General features: G+C 40.8%; 1 protein-coding gene across 1 annotated transcript; it reads right to left on the bottom strand.

Moving 5' to 3' along the window:
* Positions 1-1,190: 1,190 nt before the first annotated feature.
* Positions 1,191-5,975, bottom strand: LOC311059744 (uncharacterized protein). Its single transcript, XM_084077783.1, has 6 exons — positions 5,932-5,975; positions 5,295-5,509; positions 3,741-3,851; positions 3,457-3,607; positions 1,746-1,793; positions 1,191-1,651 (listed from the first exon to the last, which is right to left on the bottom strand). The coding sequence occupies exons 1-6, from the start codon at positions 5,939-5,941 to the stop codon at positions 1,395-1,397; spliced, it is 792 nt and encodes a 263-aa protein (XP_083933909.1). The 5' UTR covers positions 5,942-5,975; the 3' UTR covers positions 1,191-1,394.
* Between the last annotated feature and the right edge of the window lie 13,564 nt (positions 5,976-19,539).

Genomic DNA, 19,539 nt, shown 5'->3' with positions numbered 1-19,539 from the left:
ACATCTATTTGAACACCTGGTGGTCCCCAAACCCGATGTCGAGAAACAGTGATTAGAATCATTTGAATGGGTGCTGGAATATCCTCCTGTGTGTTATAAAGAACGAGTGTCCAATAGTATGGTTTAAATCCTATCTGTTCAAAAATGTACATCAATTATTTTTTCTACCTCCAAAAAATGCACTAAAGGAGCAACAATACCCTTTTCTTTGCTCTAGGTTTGTCCTCATTTAGTATTGCATATCCCATGAATTATCCATGTGTTTAATCCTCCAGAATTTGGGTAATTCAAGAGACAAAACACAAAACACACCGCAACGAAAACAACAAGCCAGTGACTTCCTCATTGAAGGAACGCAGTGTTGTCAGGTTGCGGGAGAGCAATTGTTTTGTTTCACTCAACATCTCTGCATACAGTAGGCTACTTTCTCATTCATTTAGTGAGACTCTGATTTGCGTTTGGTGTGTGGCGTTTCACCTCTTCTGAGTTGTGTGCCCTGCGTCAAACCTGTTTTCAGTTGATGCTAGTCTGACTCGTCTCTGCAGACCCGATTTTAGTCGTAAAACTCTATATTAATGCTTTGGGGAGATCCAGAGCACAACAAACTACCTGGATGTTCACAGGTAAGCTTCGAAATGAAGATTAACCAAACTAAAAACATGACTTCTATGAGAGTGTTTTTTTTTTTTTTACCAGAATTCACGATTGATTCAGATGTGAGGTCTTGCGCTCGTCGATGTTTGTGGCCACCGGCTGCTCTGCAATGAGGCAAATGTAAATGGCAATATGTATATATTATACATTCAAAGTATCTTCTGTATTATAAGACATTTAATGTAAATAAACTGCAGGTGGTCAGATTAAAGACCTTTGCTGCTGTCATTTGTTCATGGAGACAAGGCAACACACACACACACACACACACACACACACACACACACAGTCCCCTTCCCACCAGCCAGCTGCAGGCACACTTGAATTTTCGTAGGAAATGTGTTTCTAGTGAATAGGTTACAATGTACATGTTTGAACTGTAGACCAAATCATTTCATTACAAAAATAAGTCACATCTTATCCAAGGGTTAGTTTAATTTATTACAAAATATTTTCCCATATAAACCTACAGCCTGATAAATAATGAAACACAGCAGATATTGGTTAACATTTTAAATGTTCTGTACATGAAAAATATAAACAAATGTCAGGAAGGCTCAGCGTCACCCTGTCTGTGTTTATGTTCCAACAACAATGTACATTGTCCCATTATGCATGCTTCAGTTCATTTGATTGACATTAGGACAAATATGTAACTCTGGGTAGGCCCATTCAGAGTCAATCTGGGTGGGCCTGTGCCTCTCCATGCAGGTCCACCTACCGTAGATCCACCCCTGGTATTATCCCAGACCCAGTATCTCCTCCATGACCAACTTCTCATTTATGACAAGAGCTTCGTACAAGGTCTCTGCTGCTTCAGCGGTGGTCACACTGTCAAGGATCCTCCTCATGCTTTGTTGAGGTGTGGTCTCAGCTTGGACGTTGGCGGCCATTTCAGGAGGGAAGCCCTTACTTTGCAGATAATCAAGGATGGGACCCACGTTCTTCACTTTACTGACTAAAGCGTCGCGATTTTCCATCAATAAACCCTGTTTGACTTTATGCAAATCAAAGGATAACATACTGTAAATCTTAAGATTGTTAAGTTGAAAGAAAGGGAAAACGTATATATGAAGATAATGGGTGTGTACCTGAAACAGAATGGCTGATGGGCTTCATTATCGTTGGTTTGATTTGTCCTGTGGATGACATGAAGTGAAAGCCTTTACTGCAGTGTTTACACACATGATTAATATTATACTTAAATATTAATCTTAACTCTTTGACTGCCGTCGACGCGTTATCGAGTCAATTGCTAGTTTGTCCACTTGGCCGTCGACGCGTTAGACGCGCTGATAGCTTTTTCATTGTTTAATCTGTGATCGCGCTGTTCTGTATATTTTTCAGCATCAGTTTCGCTTTCTGTTTACTTCACACTCACCGGGTTCCGGATTCATGACGCAGATTCCGTTTCCGGTTCTCGGAAGGACTTTTTTAGCCATTTTAGGCCAGAATAGGGAAAAACACGTTTTTTCACACGGTATAAGAAACGAACAGAGAGCTCCACTTCTATTTTATTTAGTCTGGATGACGAACAGTTATCGTCGTTGTGTATTCCAAGCAATCTGAAGCCCGATCGGCGAGCGGCGAATACGTCATATCCGGATATGACGTATGGACTGTTTGAGCCTGTTTGGGGGGGGGGGTCGAGCGAGTGAACGAGTGATCGAGGTGTCGATCTGCTGCTCTCTGCTGGCCGATCTGTCGTGTGTGTTTAAGCCAGACAAACTTAAATTAATTTAAATAACAAAAAAACACGAAAATCGCTGGCACTGGGGGAGTACTATGAAAATACTCTGACAGTCAAAGAGCTAATAAAATCCTCTAATTATACAACATTATTTTAGTCCTCAAAGTAGTAGCTGAATGCACAATTATGGATAAATTGATAATACTGAATACTTAACTCAGATGTACAACTGTTGACTGAAACATGCAGGAGTCAACGGCACTCATGTTTGCGTTCATTAGTTGCAAACAGATGTGTACAGCTCACCGTTCACCAAAAAACATTCAATGAAAGCTTTTTTAATGCGTTCATGAGCATGGGTATGGGAGGGGCTGAGCACATGTTAAAGACTGAAGGATATTTCACTGTAGGGTTAAGAGTTTACTTTTACCCATCAGTCACACATAATCAAATATGCTTGAAAATACAAAAATAAACCATAAATATAAAATCTATCATAAAATAACTTTTTATGTAATTTATAAATGTAAATAAATTAACCATTAAATCAAGTTAAAGTCAGTTGGGTCTAAAGTCAATTGTGTTTTTATCGATGTCTAAAAGTTGAGTTGTTTGAGGAGATTTGAGATGGAGTGCATTCCGGTATCACACATGAAAATGCAATGCGTGACACCGGCATGCAACTTTTCATTAGCTTTGTTGCTGCCTTATCTCATGCTGCTGCTGCCCTTCTAGAAACTGCTGCTCACCCACCATACACATTATCATAATAGTGAGACAGTTCTGGAGTTTTGCAGTGGAAACACTCACAGACAGAGATTTAGTGCATTTAAAGGTAAAGATGGGGGGATTCAGAAGGCCACGATTGGTAGGGGAAAAGCAACTTGCTCCCCCAGAGTATCTAAAAGAGGATTCATTCATCGCCAAACCAAATGTGTGTATTTCACATTTCATATTGTTTAAATTATCGTTATACACTTCTCTGACTTGTATAGGTAGATGTTTAAATGTTGCAGCATCAATGTTTTCATCCTCTTACTCAAAGGACTAAGCTGTCTCCTGCACATAAAGATGCAAATGTACTTAATGTAGCTTAAGAAACATAATTGTACCTTTAACTCTGAGCTTGTGTCCATTCCACACCGGCTCACCCTCACCCTCAGGTCCTCGTAGCTCCAATGAGAAGTATTCTGTCTTCAAATCCATGAACACCTCAAATGTTGGCTGGTAATTACTCCCAAAGTCCAGATAATAAAGCCCAGCCTGAAGACACACATACATGTATTACTATTGCATTGGATTACTGTAGTAGTGGCAGTCATTTTACTGTAGTATTAGTAATAGTAGCAGTAGTAGTTGCAGAAGTAGTAGGACTAGACCAACAAGTGTGTGATACCTTTGGTTGTGCTTCATGTGGAAGACAGTGCAGACTGTACGATGTGTCTGCGGTGAGTGAACATGTAGGTGTATTCATGATCCGTACATCCTGTTGATATTGTTTTTCCACCTACAATGACACACACTTTACCACATGGTTCCATCATAATGCCTGGTATAGACTAGCTAGTCCAGACCATGCAGACCATTATTTGTCACTGTTGATGGACAGTCTATTTTGACATGGCTCTTTAGTACAAGTTATGGACTTTGGCCTGATATTGGCTGTCAATGTGCCCAAACCTACAGACTAGCATCTCTTCAGAATCACAATCCATTTTATGTTGAAGTACAATACGTATGAAGATAATCAAACTTTAAGGGATGAGGCTACTTAGCATTAGATAACACATTTTACTTCTTCGGGATGCACATTTCTCGGCAGCAGGAATACATTCATCTCATATCTTTCGCTTGGCGGTCGCAGGAACAGCAGAACTTGACCAACAATGTGTTTAGGTTTAGGGTTAAAGAGGTCGAGAATCCAGGTCAGCCCAAAGAGAGACAGGTGGGTCACATTTACAATCACGTGAGTCTGGGTCACTTTCAGAGGTTTTAAGAAGTGTATCCCCTCATCTGTGATGTTGGCCACACAAAGGTCATCACCTGTGAAAAGTTTTGCACATTTTACAGATATTTTACATAAAACATTTTGTTGTGAGGAGGATGTGAAAAGCAGACACAACACTTCCCAATGTGTTCTGTGTGCTGAGAGCTCGCCCACAGTACATAGTTTTACATTAGCTGGCTGTGTGTTACGACTCTCTACATCTACATAGTTTTACATTACGACTCAACTCTAAACCTACATAGTTTTACATTACGACTCACCTCTACATCTACATAGTTTTACATTACGACTCACCTCTACATCTATATAGTTTACATTACGACCCACCTCTACATCTACATAGTTTTACATTAGCTGGCTGTGTGTTACGACTCGGCCATCCTCACCTCTTCATCTACATTTGGCGCTCACTCCGCGCTCATCAGCCGGTGTTGACAGCTCCACCTGCCTCTCATCTACGATCATCATCACACCTGCCCCTCGTCTCTAATCACCTCCACAACAACCTGGTCTGCACACCAATCAGGTCTTATCCAATCTTTACGTATGGTAAAGTTCAGCTACTCTACACTTAGCTTTCTAGTGTTGTAGCGCTTCCAGCCTGCTTAACCCTTATGCAGTTGCAGTGCGCTTGCTTCATTTGTTTATCATCGTGATAATTATGGCTGACTCAGCTTCTCCTCTCCACTACAGTACACTGGATCAGAGCTGAGCCGTGGCAGCCAGCGGAGCCACGCCCCTCATCTATCCTTTGTTTTTCACCATTTGGTCAACAGACTCACCATTGTGACCTTTAACCTTCGATCCGCCTCTTCCTTGCTGTGTGTCAGACACACTAAGTTTCATTCTCAGTACACAGAAGGCAGAAGGTGTTGTATTTCAACAGATTTGTTATACAGAGTGACTTTGAACAAGAAACTTGAAAGTGATTGGATGCCTCACCAGGTGTGACGTCACAGTGTGGCAAGTGTAGTTGGTAGACAGACTGGTGAGGACACTGAATGTCAAACAGAGGACCTGCAGGAGTCCCTCTTGTTGACTGGAGCTGGTCCTCATCCCACTGAACAGTCCTGTAGAGGACTTCTCCTTCCCCTGTCGTTCCAAACGCCAACCCCGTCTTTTTACACTGGAACAGCCCCGCCTCTGGGAACGTGAACCTGTGACACAAAACAAGCATTTATTTGTATTAAGATATGTTTGGGGTCTTTCTGCCTTTATGTAGTTAGTACAGTGGAAAAAAACAGGGAGAGAGTCATGGAATTAATAACATGCAGCAAATCCGCCGCCTGGCTCGGGAATTGAACCCGGGACACGATGTCAGGCACCAAAGTCTGTGTGGTACGCGCCTTAACCACTTGAAAACCGGCACCCCCAAAACCAACATTGATATAATCTATTGACTTCATGAGGTGTCATGTTGCCACATGTTGTATCCAGTTCATGTACCATCACAGTGGTTGGTTGAATAGAAACAACATGTTAGTGGAAACCGGAAGACTCAGCTGTGGTGAATGATCAGCTGATGTTCTCAAAGACACAACTTCTACATATGTGGAGGAAGCTGTTGAGGATGACCTACCTGTATTCATTGGTTGTGTGTTCTGTGTGCACGATGGGGGAAAAACTGGTCTGAAAGATAAAAAGCAGGAAACAAACAATCAGTAACTTTCCTGATGTTCAGTCAGTGTGATTATTCTGTATGGAGCTGGTTTTACTCACTATGTCCATGGAATGATCAACCTCTTTCAAAAGGTTAGGATTAGTTAAGTGTGCCTTCCATGTAATGGCAAAACAATTATAGTATTCCGCCATACTTATTAAGTGTGCCTGCCATGTAATGGCAAAACACTTATTGTAATCCACCATACTTAATCATAATATTTATTTCATGCCACAAAACCTTGTCCGTCCGTAACTGACGCACGGTTTACGGTTTACCGGCAATATATACATCAAAACGATAGATAGATACTTCCTGGTCTACTGTACATACAACTGTAATAATAGCATTTTATATAGTTGAGATTGTTGTTAAAATAGCTGACTTATGAAGATATGTAGCTTTTTTGAATGGTCAGAATTAATGTGACATTAATGCGTTGTTATGAGACGTGGGTTGGGATAGATTTTTATAACTAAGAATTAATTTGGAGGTGCTAATGTTTCTCTTAATTAAATAAATAAGAATTAAAATGTGTGAGACTGATGTCAAACTGAAGTTTAATCTATGAAACATCTTCATCTCTCACACTCATCACATCAGTGTCTGCCTGGCTGGGAGCTATACTCATGGTGTCATATCCTGAAGAGGGCGCTGTTGGTCCAGGATGTGTTGTCAGCCAATCAGAGACCTTGGCAGGTGACCAGCAGTATAAACTTCCTGTTTCAGACGGTGTTCCACCACTCACTGGAACAGAAGACAACAGACAGCAAGACATTTACAATGATAATAAAAACACACCTGGATGTGAAAACCCTGCAGCCCAGCACAACATCTCTACATGTCTCTGTTCCTCACATAGAACCATGATGTCATTTTGACCTTTGACACCTAAAAGTTAATAATCTCTTCAAGACAGCCTACTGATCATTCCCTCCCAGTTTCATGAAAATCCACTCGTCCATTCTTGTTATGTTATGCAAGGACACATGCATGCACGCACATACCCACACACACATTTTAATACTTTATTAATGTCCACATAAGAGGATAAAAGTAGACTCACTGCTTGGTTCTTGTGGTTCCATCATCACAAACTTCAACATCCTCTCTATCACCTCCTCCTCTCTCTTCTTCCATTCTTTTTGTGTTAAAGTTTTCTTTCCTGTGAGTCTTTCAAACAGTGTCTTCTGTCGTGTCTCATGCGATGAAGACGAATGTCCAAAGTGTCCTCTGTAAGAAGACTGAAACACAACAGTGTACATTAATACAGGATCCATCAAACTGCATAAAACAATAAACTTGAGCTTATACAAATATTGTAATAACGCTGAAATACTGTATGTTCGCTTCAATGAAAGCTGATCTGGTTGTAAATGTATAAAATGTAACATGTTTAGACCAGAGCCTGACTGAAAGATATGGAATATTCACTGACATGTCAATTATTGAAAAAATATCATCCTGATAGATCGGCCGGATGGTATATCAATTGTCTGTACTTAAATCTGATTTATCTTACAATCAACAATGGAAAAATATTTTAATTTGTATCCAAGATTTGGAAAAGATTTGGAAGCCTTTAGTCTCCTTTCTTAAAGGTTGAAAGGCTAATCCTTGTGGATGACCTGTGTCACACGTAATTTGGGGCAGCACTTCTGGGGAGGGGGAAGGGAGGCGGGAGGGTCCTTTTGTTTTTTGCTTTAAGTTTGAGTGTATTCTTTTCATTTTACCTGTCTATTAAATGTCTGTTTGTTTTTTGGGGAAAAAGGAAGCAATCCATGTATATGAACAGAAATGTATACTCCTATCCTGTGCTTCACAATAAAAAATATTTGAAACACCAAAGCTCTTGGTTATCAACAGATTATTGCTGTATCATTAATAAACTACATGTTTAATCACACACATGTTTAACTAAATGTAATGAAATGTTAATAAAGATGTAAGAGCCAGGAGGAAAAAGGAACACATATTATTGTTCTTACAAATGCCATGAATAAAGATATAAAATACATCAGTGTTCTTATAATGATCAGGTATGATGGAGACATAACATCAATAATGATACACAATACATCTGTTACAAGGATCATGTATGATATAGTATATAAGGTAAAGAAATAAGGATAAACATGAGTGGGATTGATGTCCAATTAAGTTTCATCTATGAAACATCTTCCTCTCTCACACTTACATCAGAGTCTGCCAGGCTGGAAACTTCACTCATGGTGTCAAATCCTGAAGAGCGTGTTCCACCACTCACTGGAACAGAAGACAACAGACAGCAAGACATTTACAATGATAATATGAACCACGATGTCATTTTGACCTTGACCTCTTCTACAAAGAAGTTCATCTTTTCAGGTCAACCTGCTGGTCATTCCCTACAAGTTTAATGAAAATACACCCATCCATTCTTATGTCATTTGTGTATATGCTACAGTATGATTGGAAAACCAGTCAGATTGAAAAAGGTGCACTCGTTTTCACCGAACGGAGACGTGCCGTCTGAAAGGACTTGAGCCACGAGAGAAACCGCCGAGCGAGCTTAGGCGAGCGAGTCTCCGTGCCGAGCGTTGTGAAGTCACCTTCAGTCGACTCAGCGCCGTCCGAGTTATGTCCCGATAGGGACAGAATCGTAAATCATCGTCTCCCCCTAGTCTCTGTACCTCCAAGACGTCATTTCTTTTTTTTGGTGCGCTCCCCCGCCTTGCCACGGGGGAGCGCGGGAGGAGAAAACAAGCACTCCTTTTTCAATCTGACTGGTTTTCCAATCATACTGTAACATATATATATACACGCACACACGCACGTGCGCAAACATGTACTGTATGCCCACACACCCACACACACACACGTGCGCAAACACACACACACACACACACACACACACACACACACACACACACACACACACACACACACACACACACACACACACACACACACACACACACACACACACACACACTAATACACATTAATACACACATTAATACTCACTGCTTGGAGTAAACCATTGCTTGCTGTTCCTTCTCCTGACAGCTGGTAGGGTTGATTCTACTGGCTCCTTCACCACTGACTTAGAATAAAATAAAACATCAAATAAAGAATTATAATGTGTTTTAATGAAACATCTATGAAAATGCAATGAAACATGTTCCTCTCTCACACTTACATCAGTGTCTGCCAGGCTGGAAACCTCACTCATGGTTCCAACTCCTGAAGAGTGTGTTCCACCACTCACTGGAACAGAAGACAACAGACAGCAAGACATTTACAATGATAATATGAAACATGATGTCATTTTGACCTTGACCTCTTCTACACAAAAGTTTGTCATTCCTTACAAGTTTCATGAAAATAAACCCATCCATTCTTATGTAAATTGCACGCACGCACGCACGCACGCACGCACGCACGCACGCACGCACGCACACACACACACACACACACACACACACACACACACACACACACACACACACACACACACACACACACACACACACACACACACACACACACTCACTATCGGGAGGAAAGTCCTTGCTCTGTGCATCCTCTTGGTCCATCTTGTTCATTCCCCTGACAGCTGGCAGGGTTGGTTCTTCTGGCTCCGTCACCACAGACTTCAACATCCTCTCTATCATCTCCTGCTCTCTCTTCTTCCATTGTTCTTCTGTTATTCCTTTTAATCTTTCAAACAGTGCCATCTGTCCAAAGTGTCCTCTGTTCCTCATCACCATGTCTTCTATTTTCTCCATCAGCTTTTCTACTTCTGAAATGTCAAACTTGTAGGTGTTTAGAACATGGTATCTGTATCCACATTTCTCCAGGATCCACCTCAGAGGTTCTCCTTCAGACTCTATGTACTCCTCAACACGTCTCTCTCCCAGCCACCATCCATGTGTGAACAGAACCAGAGTGTGTCTCCAGACTCTGTCCCCCAGCAGCTCCATGTGTTCCTCCACTGATCTCCTGTCAGATTCAGAGAAACTGGACCTGACATCAACAGTCAACAGGACAGCATGGGGTTCAGTAGAGCACAGAGTCACACCGTGTAGAAGGATGTCTTTGGTCTTCTGTGATGGAGGTGTAGTCCAGTCTGGACAGTTCACCACACTCACTTTTCTTCCAGCAACTCGTCTCTGTTCTCTGACACATTCTGTCAGTTTAGTCTGGGTTTTAAACTCCTGGAATATGAAGTTTACTGTATGTTAGTCATAATAATCAAAACATTCACTCTATTCTGTCCTCACTGAAGTTTCTATTTAATCTTACCAGAAATTAACTCAGTGAATTCTTCATCACTCTGTCTATCAGTGCCACAGTAATATGGAATTCATATTGTGCCATAATCTGAATTGTGAAACTGAAAGAGTTCTAAAAGTTGAAACTCTGTGTTTGAAAGCTAGACGTACAGGTGTGCATAAGTCAATGTAAATTGTCAATTTGACATTCTATCTTCTCCACAGAATATGTTCAGAGCACTTTATTAAACAGAGAGCATCATGATTCAACTTTCATTTGTAGTTGAGTAAATATTTGACCAGGAGTATCTATACTTTGACTCAAATACTGGGGTTGAGTATTTTGTCCACACAGGTTAATAATCAGTACCAGCATAGAGCTACTGTATGAAAGTAAACAGAATCATTAAAAGTGACAGTTAACTAGGGCTGCAAAAAGTATGAATTCTTTCTGTAGCATTTATTACGGGGCCAGAGCTCAGCTCTGGACCTGTTTTGTTATTGGCAGTATTCTGTCACTTCTTCTTTTTCTTCTGCCACTTTTCGCAGTTCTGGCTGAACCGTGCTGTCGCTTTTTACGAAACTCGGCCATATGGTAGATGGTCATGAAAAACGATCAAAAAATAATTCTCACAATCTTTCGTCAAAAGGTGGCGCTATAGCACTCAATTGAAAATGCCAACTTTGAACAGGTACAACTCATGCCCTGTTTGACCTACAGCCATGAAACTTCGATACACACATGCGTCTCTTCATGCCCGACAACTTTCGTGGTTTGACTTTTGACCTCTGACCTTTAGATCTCCCACCATTTTGAATTATATGAAAAACAGTCATTGGCTCCTAACTTCTGCATTTTTTCACTTATGGAAAATCCGCTCCCTATTTTATGTCGGCATAGGTCCAAAGTTCATGAGTAAAAGGTTTCGTGCAAATTGCTCAAAAATCCCAGGATTCCATAGATTTTTACTATTGCAGTTTTATGAAAATTATTCATCTGCGCTTAAAACATACATGCAGACTCACATTTCTTTGAAACTTTGCAGAAAGGTTGAGGGTCATTCCAAATATCACTGAAACCAATCTTACTCCAATTGGCCAAAGGGGGGCGCTATAGCAATTTTTTGAAAATGCAAACTTTAAACAGGCAAGTCATGCCTCGTTTGGCCGAAAGTCGTGAAACTTGCTTAGACTTGTGCCTTGACTCATGAGGAACACATGTATCGCTTTGACCAGTAAGCTCCGCCCTCAGATTGTCCGCAATTTTGAGCAGTTTGAAAAATACTTGTTTTTGGCAGTTCTGGCTTAACCGTGCATACGCTTTTTACGAAACTCGGCCATATGGTAGATGCTCATGAAAAACTATCAAGAAATAATTCTCACACTCATTCGTCAAAGGGTGGCGCTATAGCACTCACTTGAAAGTGCCAACTTTGAACAGGTACAACTCATGCCCTGTTTGACCTACAACCATGAAACTTCGATACACACATGCGTCTCTTCATGCCCGACAACTTTCGTGGTCTGACTTTTGACCTCTGACCTTTAGATCGCCCACCATTTTGAATTATATGAAAAACAGCCATTGGCTCATAACTTCTGCATTTTTTCACTTATGGAAAATCCGCCGCTTTTGTTTTGTCGGCAAAGGTCCTAAGTTCATGTGTAAAATGTTTCGTGCAGATTACTCAAAAATCCCAGGAGGAAATAGATTTTAACTATTGCAGTTTTATGAAAATTATTCATCTGCCCCTAACACATACATGCAAGACTCACATTTCTTTGAAACGTTGCAGTAATGTAGAGAGTCATTCCAAATATCACTGAAACCAATCTCACTCCAATTGGCCAAAGGGGGGCACTATAGCAATTTTTTGAAAATGCAAACTTTAAACAGGCAAAAGTCATGCCTCGTTTGGGCGAAAGTCGTGAAACTTGCTTACACTTGTGCCTTGACTCATGAGGAACACATATATCGCTTTGACCAGTAAGCTCCGCCCTTAGATTGTCCGCAATTTTGAGCAGTTTGAAAAACACTTAAACCCAGGATTTTTCAGCTATTTGCGTGAAACTGTATCATCTGTGTCATCTCCTTTTTCACAGTTCCTTGTCTGTTGGTCCAATGGCGTCTCCCTTAAATGAGTGCCTCACAATCTCAAGGTCGCCAGTTCAAGCCTCACTTGATGCAGACTTCATTTAAGTTGAATTGCAAACAACATGACTGTATCAATGAATACATGTGCAAATGGTAAAGATAACCTGAAATGCTTATTTGAGAGTACGTTTTTTCAATGTATGACATACTTCATTCTGAAAATAGACGATCTACAATCTCAAAACTTTTCAGATAGCAACGTGTTTCTGAGCTTGTAGATCGGCTGCTTTCACTGTTTTCGGTTGCGAGGAGACATACAATTTCTCTATTGGTAAATGGTTTGTGAACGAGTGATCTTAGTGTTGGATTGGTTCATGACAGAAGACAAGAGTTTATGATCTTCAACAGACAACATCAGCCTGGACAAAGCTATAGCACTATAGGTAGTGTTGCAGCCTATTAGTCCGAAGGTTGAGAGTTCGATTCCTGTTAATGGCAATAGGTTGAGATGTCCAATCAATCCATTATGTTTCCATCTCTCTCTCTCATCAATCTATTCCGTTTCCATGTCTCTCTTCAATCTATTCCGTTTCCATGTCCCTCTCTCTCTCCAATCTATTCCGTTTCCATGTCTCTCTCTCTCTCCAATCTATTCCGTCTCTCTCTCTCTCTCTCTCTCTCTCTCTCTCTCTCTCTCTCTCTCTCTCTCTCTCTCTCTCTCTCTCTCTCGGCCCCGTATCATCGCTGCTTGCAGCTATATTTATTGATAACTTTTTAAATAAATCAAATAATTGAGTTTTGCAGATTTTTTTATATAATTAATGTAATACTTTGATTAACAATTTAAGGGTTATTTTATTCGTCGTCACACAACAATATTGTGCAAAGATAGTGAAAATAGCAAATCTACAAGCTCACAACGTGTCGTGATGCGATGCGTTTTGACGCTATTTTCAAACTTTTAATAGTTTTTAAAAATCTTTTGAGACTTTAAACCATGACATGCTCAAAATAGGTCATTATTATTATTATTATTCTTGTTTTAAATAATCTAATATTGACTATTTTTTATAAATGTATGGACTAGTTTGCTGTTGTTACTGTGTTCACATACAGTTAGCTAACACAGTGGTTCTCAAAGTGGGGTCCGGGGACCAATGGATCCGCTGGACCAATGGATCCAATGGATCCGTTATAACAGGGGTCTTCAACGTTTTTCAGGCCAAGGACCCCTTAGCTGATAGTGAAATGAAGCAGGGACCCCCAATACATGATACAATTATGCTGCAGATTAAACTTTTTCATAGATTTCATAGATAGCTTCATAGATTAGTTTGACAGCACTATCATCAATGTTGTGTAAATGAATGTTTGTTTATGCATTATCTTATCTATTAATATGTTGGATTCATGTTAATTGAGACCTGTTGACCAAGAGGATGCACAGAGCAAGGACTTTATATAGCTATAATAATCTTCCCTTCTGGGGGTCCCTGCCATATCTTTTCAAATGGGGGTCTGCAGACTAATACAGTATGTATCATTTTGGGGGTCCTTGACATGAAAAAGTTTTAGAACCACGAGCTAACACACAGTCATGATTTACATTAAAGATTACAGACATGATGAGAATCTACATGTGTTGGACTCCATGTTCATTTGAAAATGAATCTGTGTGTATTGATCACTGACAGTTCATTGATCACATGATCAATGAACATTCATGACAGCAGATACTTTTACATTATCTTCAGAAAACATATTTGATCACTTTACTGTTTACTTACTTTGAGTGAAGTCATTCATTATAACATCACATTCATATAATATTACTCACCTTGAGTGGAGTTTGTTTAAACACATTATCCTGCAGTATGAGATCTCCAGCTCTGCTCCTCTGATCCTGTTCTCCACCAACCAACATCACCTCCACATTTGGTAGACTCTGATGTTCTCCTGACACACACACACACACACACACACACACACACACACACACACACACACACACACACACACACACACACACACACACACACACACACACACACACACACACACACACACACACCTTTAGTTCACATTACACTGATTTAGGATTGGATTCAGATATTCAGTTAAATGATTTATTAAATACATGTTTAACACATTGACTGCCAAGCCCGTAGTCCTACGGGCCGTTAAATCCAACCGTTAAGTGCCAAGCCCGTAGTCCTACGGGCCAAGGTCTTTTTAATGGTTTACATTAGATTAACCCCTCAGGCACTTTGTTGGTTAATCTCTTACATGAAAATGACGTAGAAGTAAAAAAAAAAAAAAATCTGAACATGTGATCACACAAAACATCATCTAAAGCAGTGATCAGGGGTCCCAAATCTAAAGTTTAATCCCAGTGATCACTCTCTCTCTGCCTCAGCTGCGCTGCAGTAATCAACAAAGCCGCATGGCAGGTTCGTTGTGGAAGCGTGTGCACATCACATTCCACGCTGGTAATGTGCACGCGCATCAATGCACTCTGACTGCCTGTAATCACTGAATAGCAGCAGCTGGCTCTATGGGGGAAGGGAGGGTGTGCACGTCAATGCTCGCACTCGTAACGTGCACCCGCAGCAGCAACCTTTCCCACAGATCATAACACAAACACACAGCATGTTACCCCTTTGATAAACTGACTGATCGCGCCGCCAATATTGTTGTTTTGTAAATAAAATAAAAAAATCTGAACATGTGATCACACAAAACATCATCTAAAGCAGTGATCAGGCAAACCTAAAGTTGAATCCGAGCGATCGCTCTCGCTCTCTCTCTCTCTCTCTCTGCCTCAGCTGCGCTGCAGTCAACAAAAGGAAGCGTGTGCACATCACATTCCACGCTGGTAATGTGCACGCGCATCCATGCACTCTGACTGCCTGTAATCACTGAATAGCAGCAGCCGCTCTATGGGGGAAGGGAGGGTGTGCACGTCAATGCTCGCACTCGGATCTGGATCCAGGTTATTGTGACCTCAGATCAAAGCCACGGTGGAAAAATAACAGGTGTCCTGAGATCGGAAACCTACAAAAGGGGCATGCGCGAAGCCCTCTTTCTGTGCATTTTCAAAAAGTTTATCCAAGAGCCGAGGGCTCGGCTTGGGAACCGGCCGGCGGCGGCTCTCAGTCGGGGCAACAGTCTTTTTTCCAGTGGTAAGCATACTTTTCTTTATCGTTTTATGTGTTACAAGTTGATTTGATCGAGTTGTATTCGTTACTACTTCATCTGACCGTGCGTTTAGTTGATTCAATGCAGAAAAGTAAACTATCGTCGTTGCCCGCGTTGCCAGTTTGCTAAGCCATGGTTCACATGACGCTTGTATCTGTTTCAGGGCTAGGTCTGCTAAGCCACACTGGACTTGTTTTTCTGTAAATCTGCTTGGAAATTATGGTAATTGTGGTTGTGATCTTGTAGATGGATTATTTTCACCTTTTTTTTTTATATGTTTGAAGTGCCCATGTGGCCTAATACTCGGCTATTCGCTTCTTGTGGGCTCGTTTTCATAGACCTGGTTGCGTATTACTTTCCCACGATCTGGCAACATAGACGACAGGCTGTGGCCCGTTTTGAGTGACTGTATGTGGCTGCGGTTCTCAACCTGTGGTTCGTTGCTCACATACAGCCACATACAGTCACTCAAGACGGGCCACAGCCTGATCGTGCCAGATCGTGGGAAAGTAATATGCGACCAGGGAAAGTAATACGCGACCAGGTGTGTGTGTGTGTGTGTGTGTGTGTGTGTGTGTGTGTGTGTGTGTGTGTGTGTGTGTGTGTGTGTGTGTGTGTGTGTATATGCATGCATCTATCTTATGAGATGATTATGTTTAGGCTCTATTGATTTTTTTTTATTGTGTAAAAATAGCAGATCTACAAGCTCAAAGAGCTGTGTGTGTGTGGTATTAGGGGTGAGTGAATTGTCAATTATAGCACAGGAATGAAAAAATGCTAAAACCAGGGTAATGGTAAATGTATTCTCTCATATTTATTTATTCAGTGTATATATGCATGTGGTCTGTGGATGATAAATGCTTTGCTAAAGATGGACATAATATCTAAAAAAAAGTATATGTTATGTTACACAGGGTCGCATGCTAGTGGTGAGGAGGAGGTGGAGGAGGGAGCAGTTGGTGGAGCGGTTGGTGGAGCTGGTCGTGCAGGTAAGAATTATTATCGTGTGTGTGTGTGTGTGTGTGTCAAAGAAAAAAGTATTTTATGGTAATGATCTATTTCTATAATTCACAGGACATCCCCTTCACAGCTGGGACTCCGGGTCCTCAGAACGCCGCTGCTGCTCTGCAGTCTGATGAGCCCGTGGACTTCTTTCAGCTGCTACTCATCAGTGGACCAGGACATTTCGAGCTCAGTCTTCCTGTGATGTTTCTCCTTCCTGGACACGGGCAGCATGCCATCAGGGTGCAAGGTGGAGATCATCGTGACGATTTTTGTTTTCTTGGCTCGCCATGCCAGTACCATCACGTCCCTGGAGTGGCGAGAGATGGTGGACCCCAGTGGCAGCTTTGCAGGGGTAACATCTGCGATGGCTGGTGGCTGTCCTCGCTTCTTACGAAGGGTCCCGCAGACGTATGTATTTTTCTTGTCCAGGAGCATAATGGCCGTCCCCACCGAGTTGTACAGGTTGTCCATATAGAGCCTATATCCACATCCGGCTAAACTGCCTAAGAGTTGTGTTATGATGGCAGGTAGTGTCTGCTTCCGCTTACAGTATGGCAGCATGTTGTGGAGGTAGCCTGTTGCTGAATCACACAAAATGTACGACCTGATGCCGTACTTGACCGGCTTCTGTGGGGCATAGACCTTGAACTGTGGCGTCCCCGCCACAACAGCATTCCCTCATCAAGACTGATGTCCACGCTCGGCAGGTACATCTCCTGGAAATTGGCCAGCAAGGACTGCAGCACTGGGCGGACTCTCCAGAGTTTGTCTGCGTCTTCGGGCTTTTTTGGTACAGGGCGGGGGATGGTGTTGTCCACGAAGTGGAGGTTGCTCAAAATGGCCTGGAACCTGTTCCTTGGCATGACTTTCCGGAAGACAGCGGCCTCGATGTACTCATCAGTGGACCAGTACATTTCGAGCTCAGGCTTTTGGTTGATTCCTGTCAGAAGAAAGAGCCCCAGGAAGCGCTTGAGCTCGTTTAGATCCACCGCTTTCCACTTCTTTGATCTGCCATACTTCTTGTCACTGCGCGGCTGCTGTGAGGCATAGAGGTTGGTTTGAGTGCAGATTTCCTCCAACAACTCATCCTAAAATAAACACTTATTTTTGTTTATGTATTTATTTGCACTGATTGCACTCAATTTATTGATTTGAATGATTAGTATTTATTATTTGATGTAGTTACGTTTAGTTTGAAATGACTTTGAAAGCACTTTGTGAAGCAGCTGCTACTATGTTGTTCAACCTATCAACCTCAACCTGCCTATTCATACTGCTTCATGCCAGGCAGATGTTTTACTTTTATTTATTTATTTTGCTCTAATAGCACCAATTTGTTGTTGTACTCCCTAGAGATTCATGTCATAAATGGCATAAGAGAAAAAAAGGCAAGCTTGTAGATCTGCTATGAATGTAGTATTGAGATTTTGAATTGTGTGGGCAAAAAGTTTGGAAATGACGCTCTCGATGAATATATTGATGTTGCACATCAACTTTGAATTATTATTATTTATTATTATTTGAAAAAAAAAATATATAGTGAAAAATGTTGTTTGAATTGAGCACTTTGGAGCGAAACAGAGCAATAAATGTACAATCAAAAGCAATTTTTTTTTTTTTTTTATATAAACAAGTATTGTTTACATGACTGATGTCAATGAAGGCGCGAAATAAATTTGAAACACTTTTGAAATCAAGTTATGCCTCTAAATGTGTGTCATTTACTAAAACGCTCATATCTCAGCTTCTGAAGAAAAAGGCCTCTTTTTGGTGCATACCAAGCTGTATTCAAACTCCTCTAGCTAAAGAACGGAGCATGGTATCAACTCACTTTTTCTTTCAGATGAAAGAAGAGATTCTAAGCTTTTTTTTTAGATATTCTATGTTTTCATAGTCCTAGTACAAAATGTTCTGTGGGCCCTCAAAAATGAGTCAGAATGGTCAAAAACCTTGGCAGTGGGAAGCCATTTCTAGAAAACCCCTTGGCAGTCAATGTGTTAACAGTTCTGACTAAACTGACCACAGAACAGTAGAAATAATGTATCAATACTTTGAAGTTATACTGAATGTTATGTGAACAATTATGCAAATGAGTTAAAATACATGAATTAAATCACCAATGCAATGTGTCAATCTGTTGGTCATTAGATCAGTACTCATACATTTTACTTGAGTAAAAGTAGAAATACCACAGTGTAAAAATACTGCTAAAAGTAAAAGTCCTGCATAGAAAATTTGACTTAAGTAAAGCTACAAAAGTATTAGGATCAAAACACTAAAAGTAAATTGACTCATTATGCAAAATGGCCCATATCAGAATAACAAATATCAGTTTGTGTTATAATTATTGATGCTTTAATGTGTGTCTGGTAAAGGAGGAGATTATTTTAACTACTTTAATACTGCTACCCCTCATCATTATACTGTAATCCTATCTTATCTTAATCTAATAATGCTCCTAATGTATGTATTGCTCATCATTTATTAATTATCTCAATTTGCAGTACGTGAGTAAATCTACTTGGTTAGTTTCGACCAATGGATCCGCTATAACAGGGGTCTTCAATGTTTTTCAGGCCAAGGACCCCCTAGACCCCCAATACATGATACATTTATGATGCAGATTAAACTTTTTCATAGATTTCATAGATAGCTTCATAGATTAGTTTGACAGCACTATCATCAATGTTGTGTAAATGAATGTTTGTTTATACATTATCTTATCTATTAATATGTTGGATTCATGTTAATGTGTATTTTCAGACATTTAACCACTTAAACCCTCAATACTGAGTAAACTTGACCTGTGACTCTGTACTTGGTCTTCTCTTTTTCCCCCCTCTGTCTACACCAAACCTCTTTGCTGAAAATAGCAGATCTAGAAGCTTGCAGATCTGCTGTTTTTGGTTAATGTTCCCCTGAGAATAGGGACGCTAGGGCTCAAGTGGTTAATGTAAAAAGAAAGACTTGGCG

The sequence above is a fragment of the Gymnoscopelus microlampas genome, assembly GCF_963454915.1.
Source record: "Gymnoscopelus microlampas genome assembly, chromosome: 14".
Classification (NCBI taxonomy): Eukaryota; Metazoa; Chordata; class Actinopteri; order Myctophiformes; family Myctophidae; genus Gymnoscopelus; species Gymnoscopelus microlampas.
Note: the sequence above shows the minus strand (reverse complement) of the source record. Positions and strands in the feature narration are given on the sequence as shown.

What these genes read in the sequence shown, in the direction of transcription:
- LOC311059744 (XM_084077783.1), bottom strand. An exon ending in CACATGAAGCACAACCAAAG is followed by an intron (nt 3,608 to 3,740) that starts GTATCACACACT and finishes GTGTGTCTTCAG; the next exon opens with GCTGGGCTTTATTATCTGGA. An exon ending in CATCAGCCATTCTGTTTCAG is followed by an intron (nt 1,652 to 1,745) that starts GTACACACCCAT and finishes ATTTGCATAAAG; the next exon opens with TCAAACAGGGTTTATTGATG.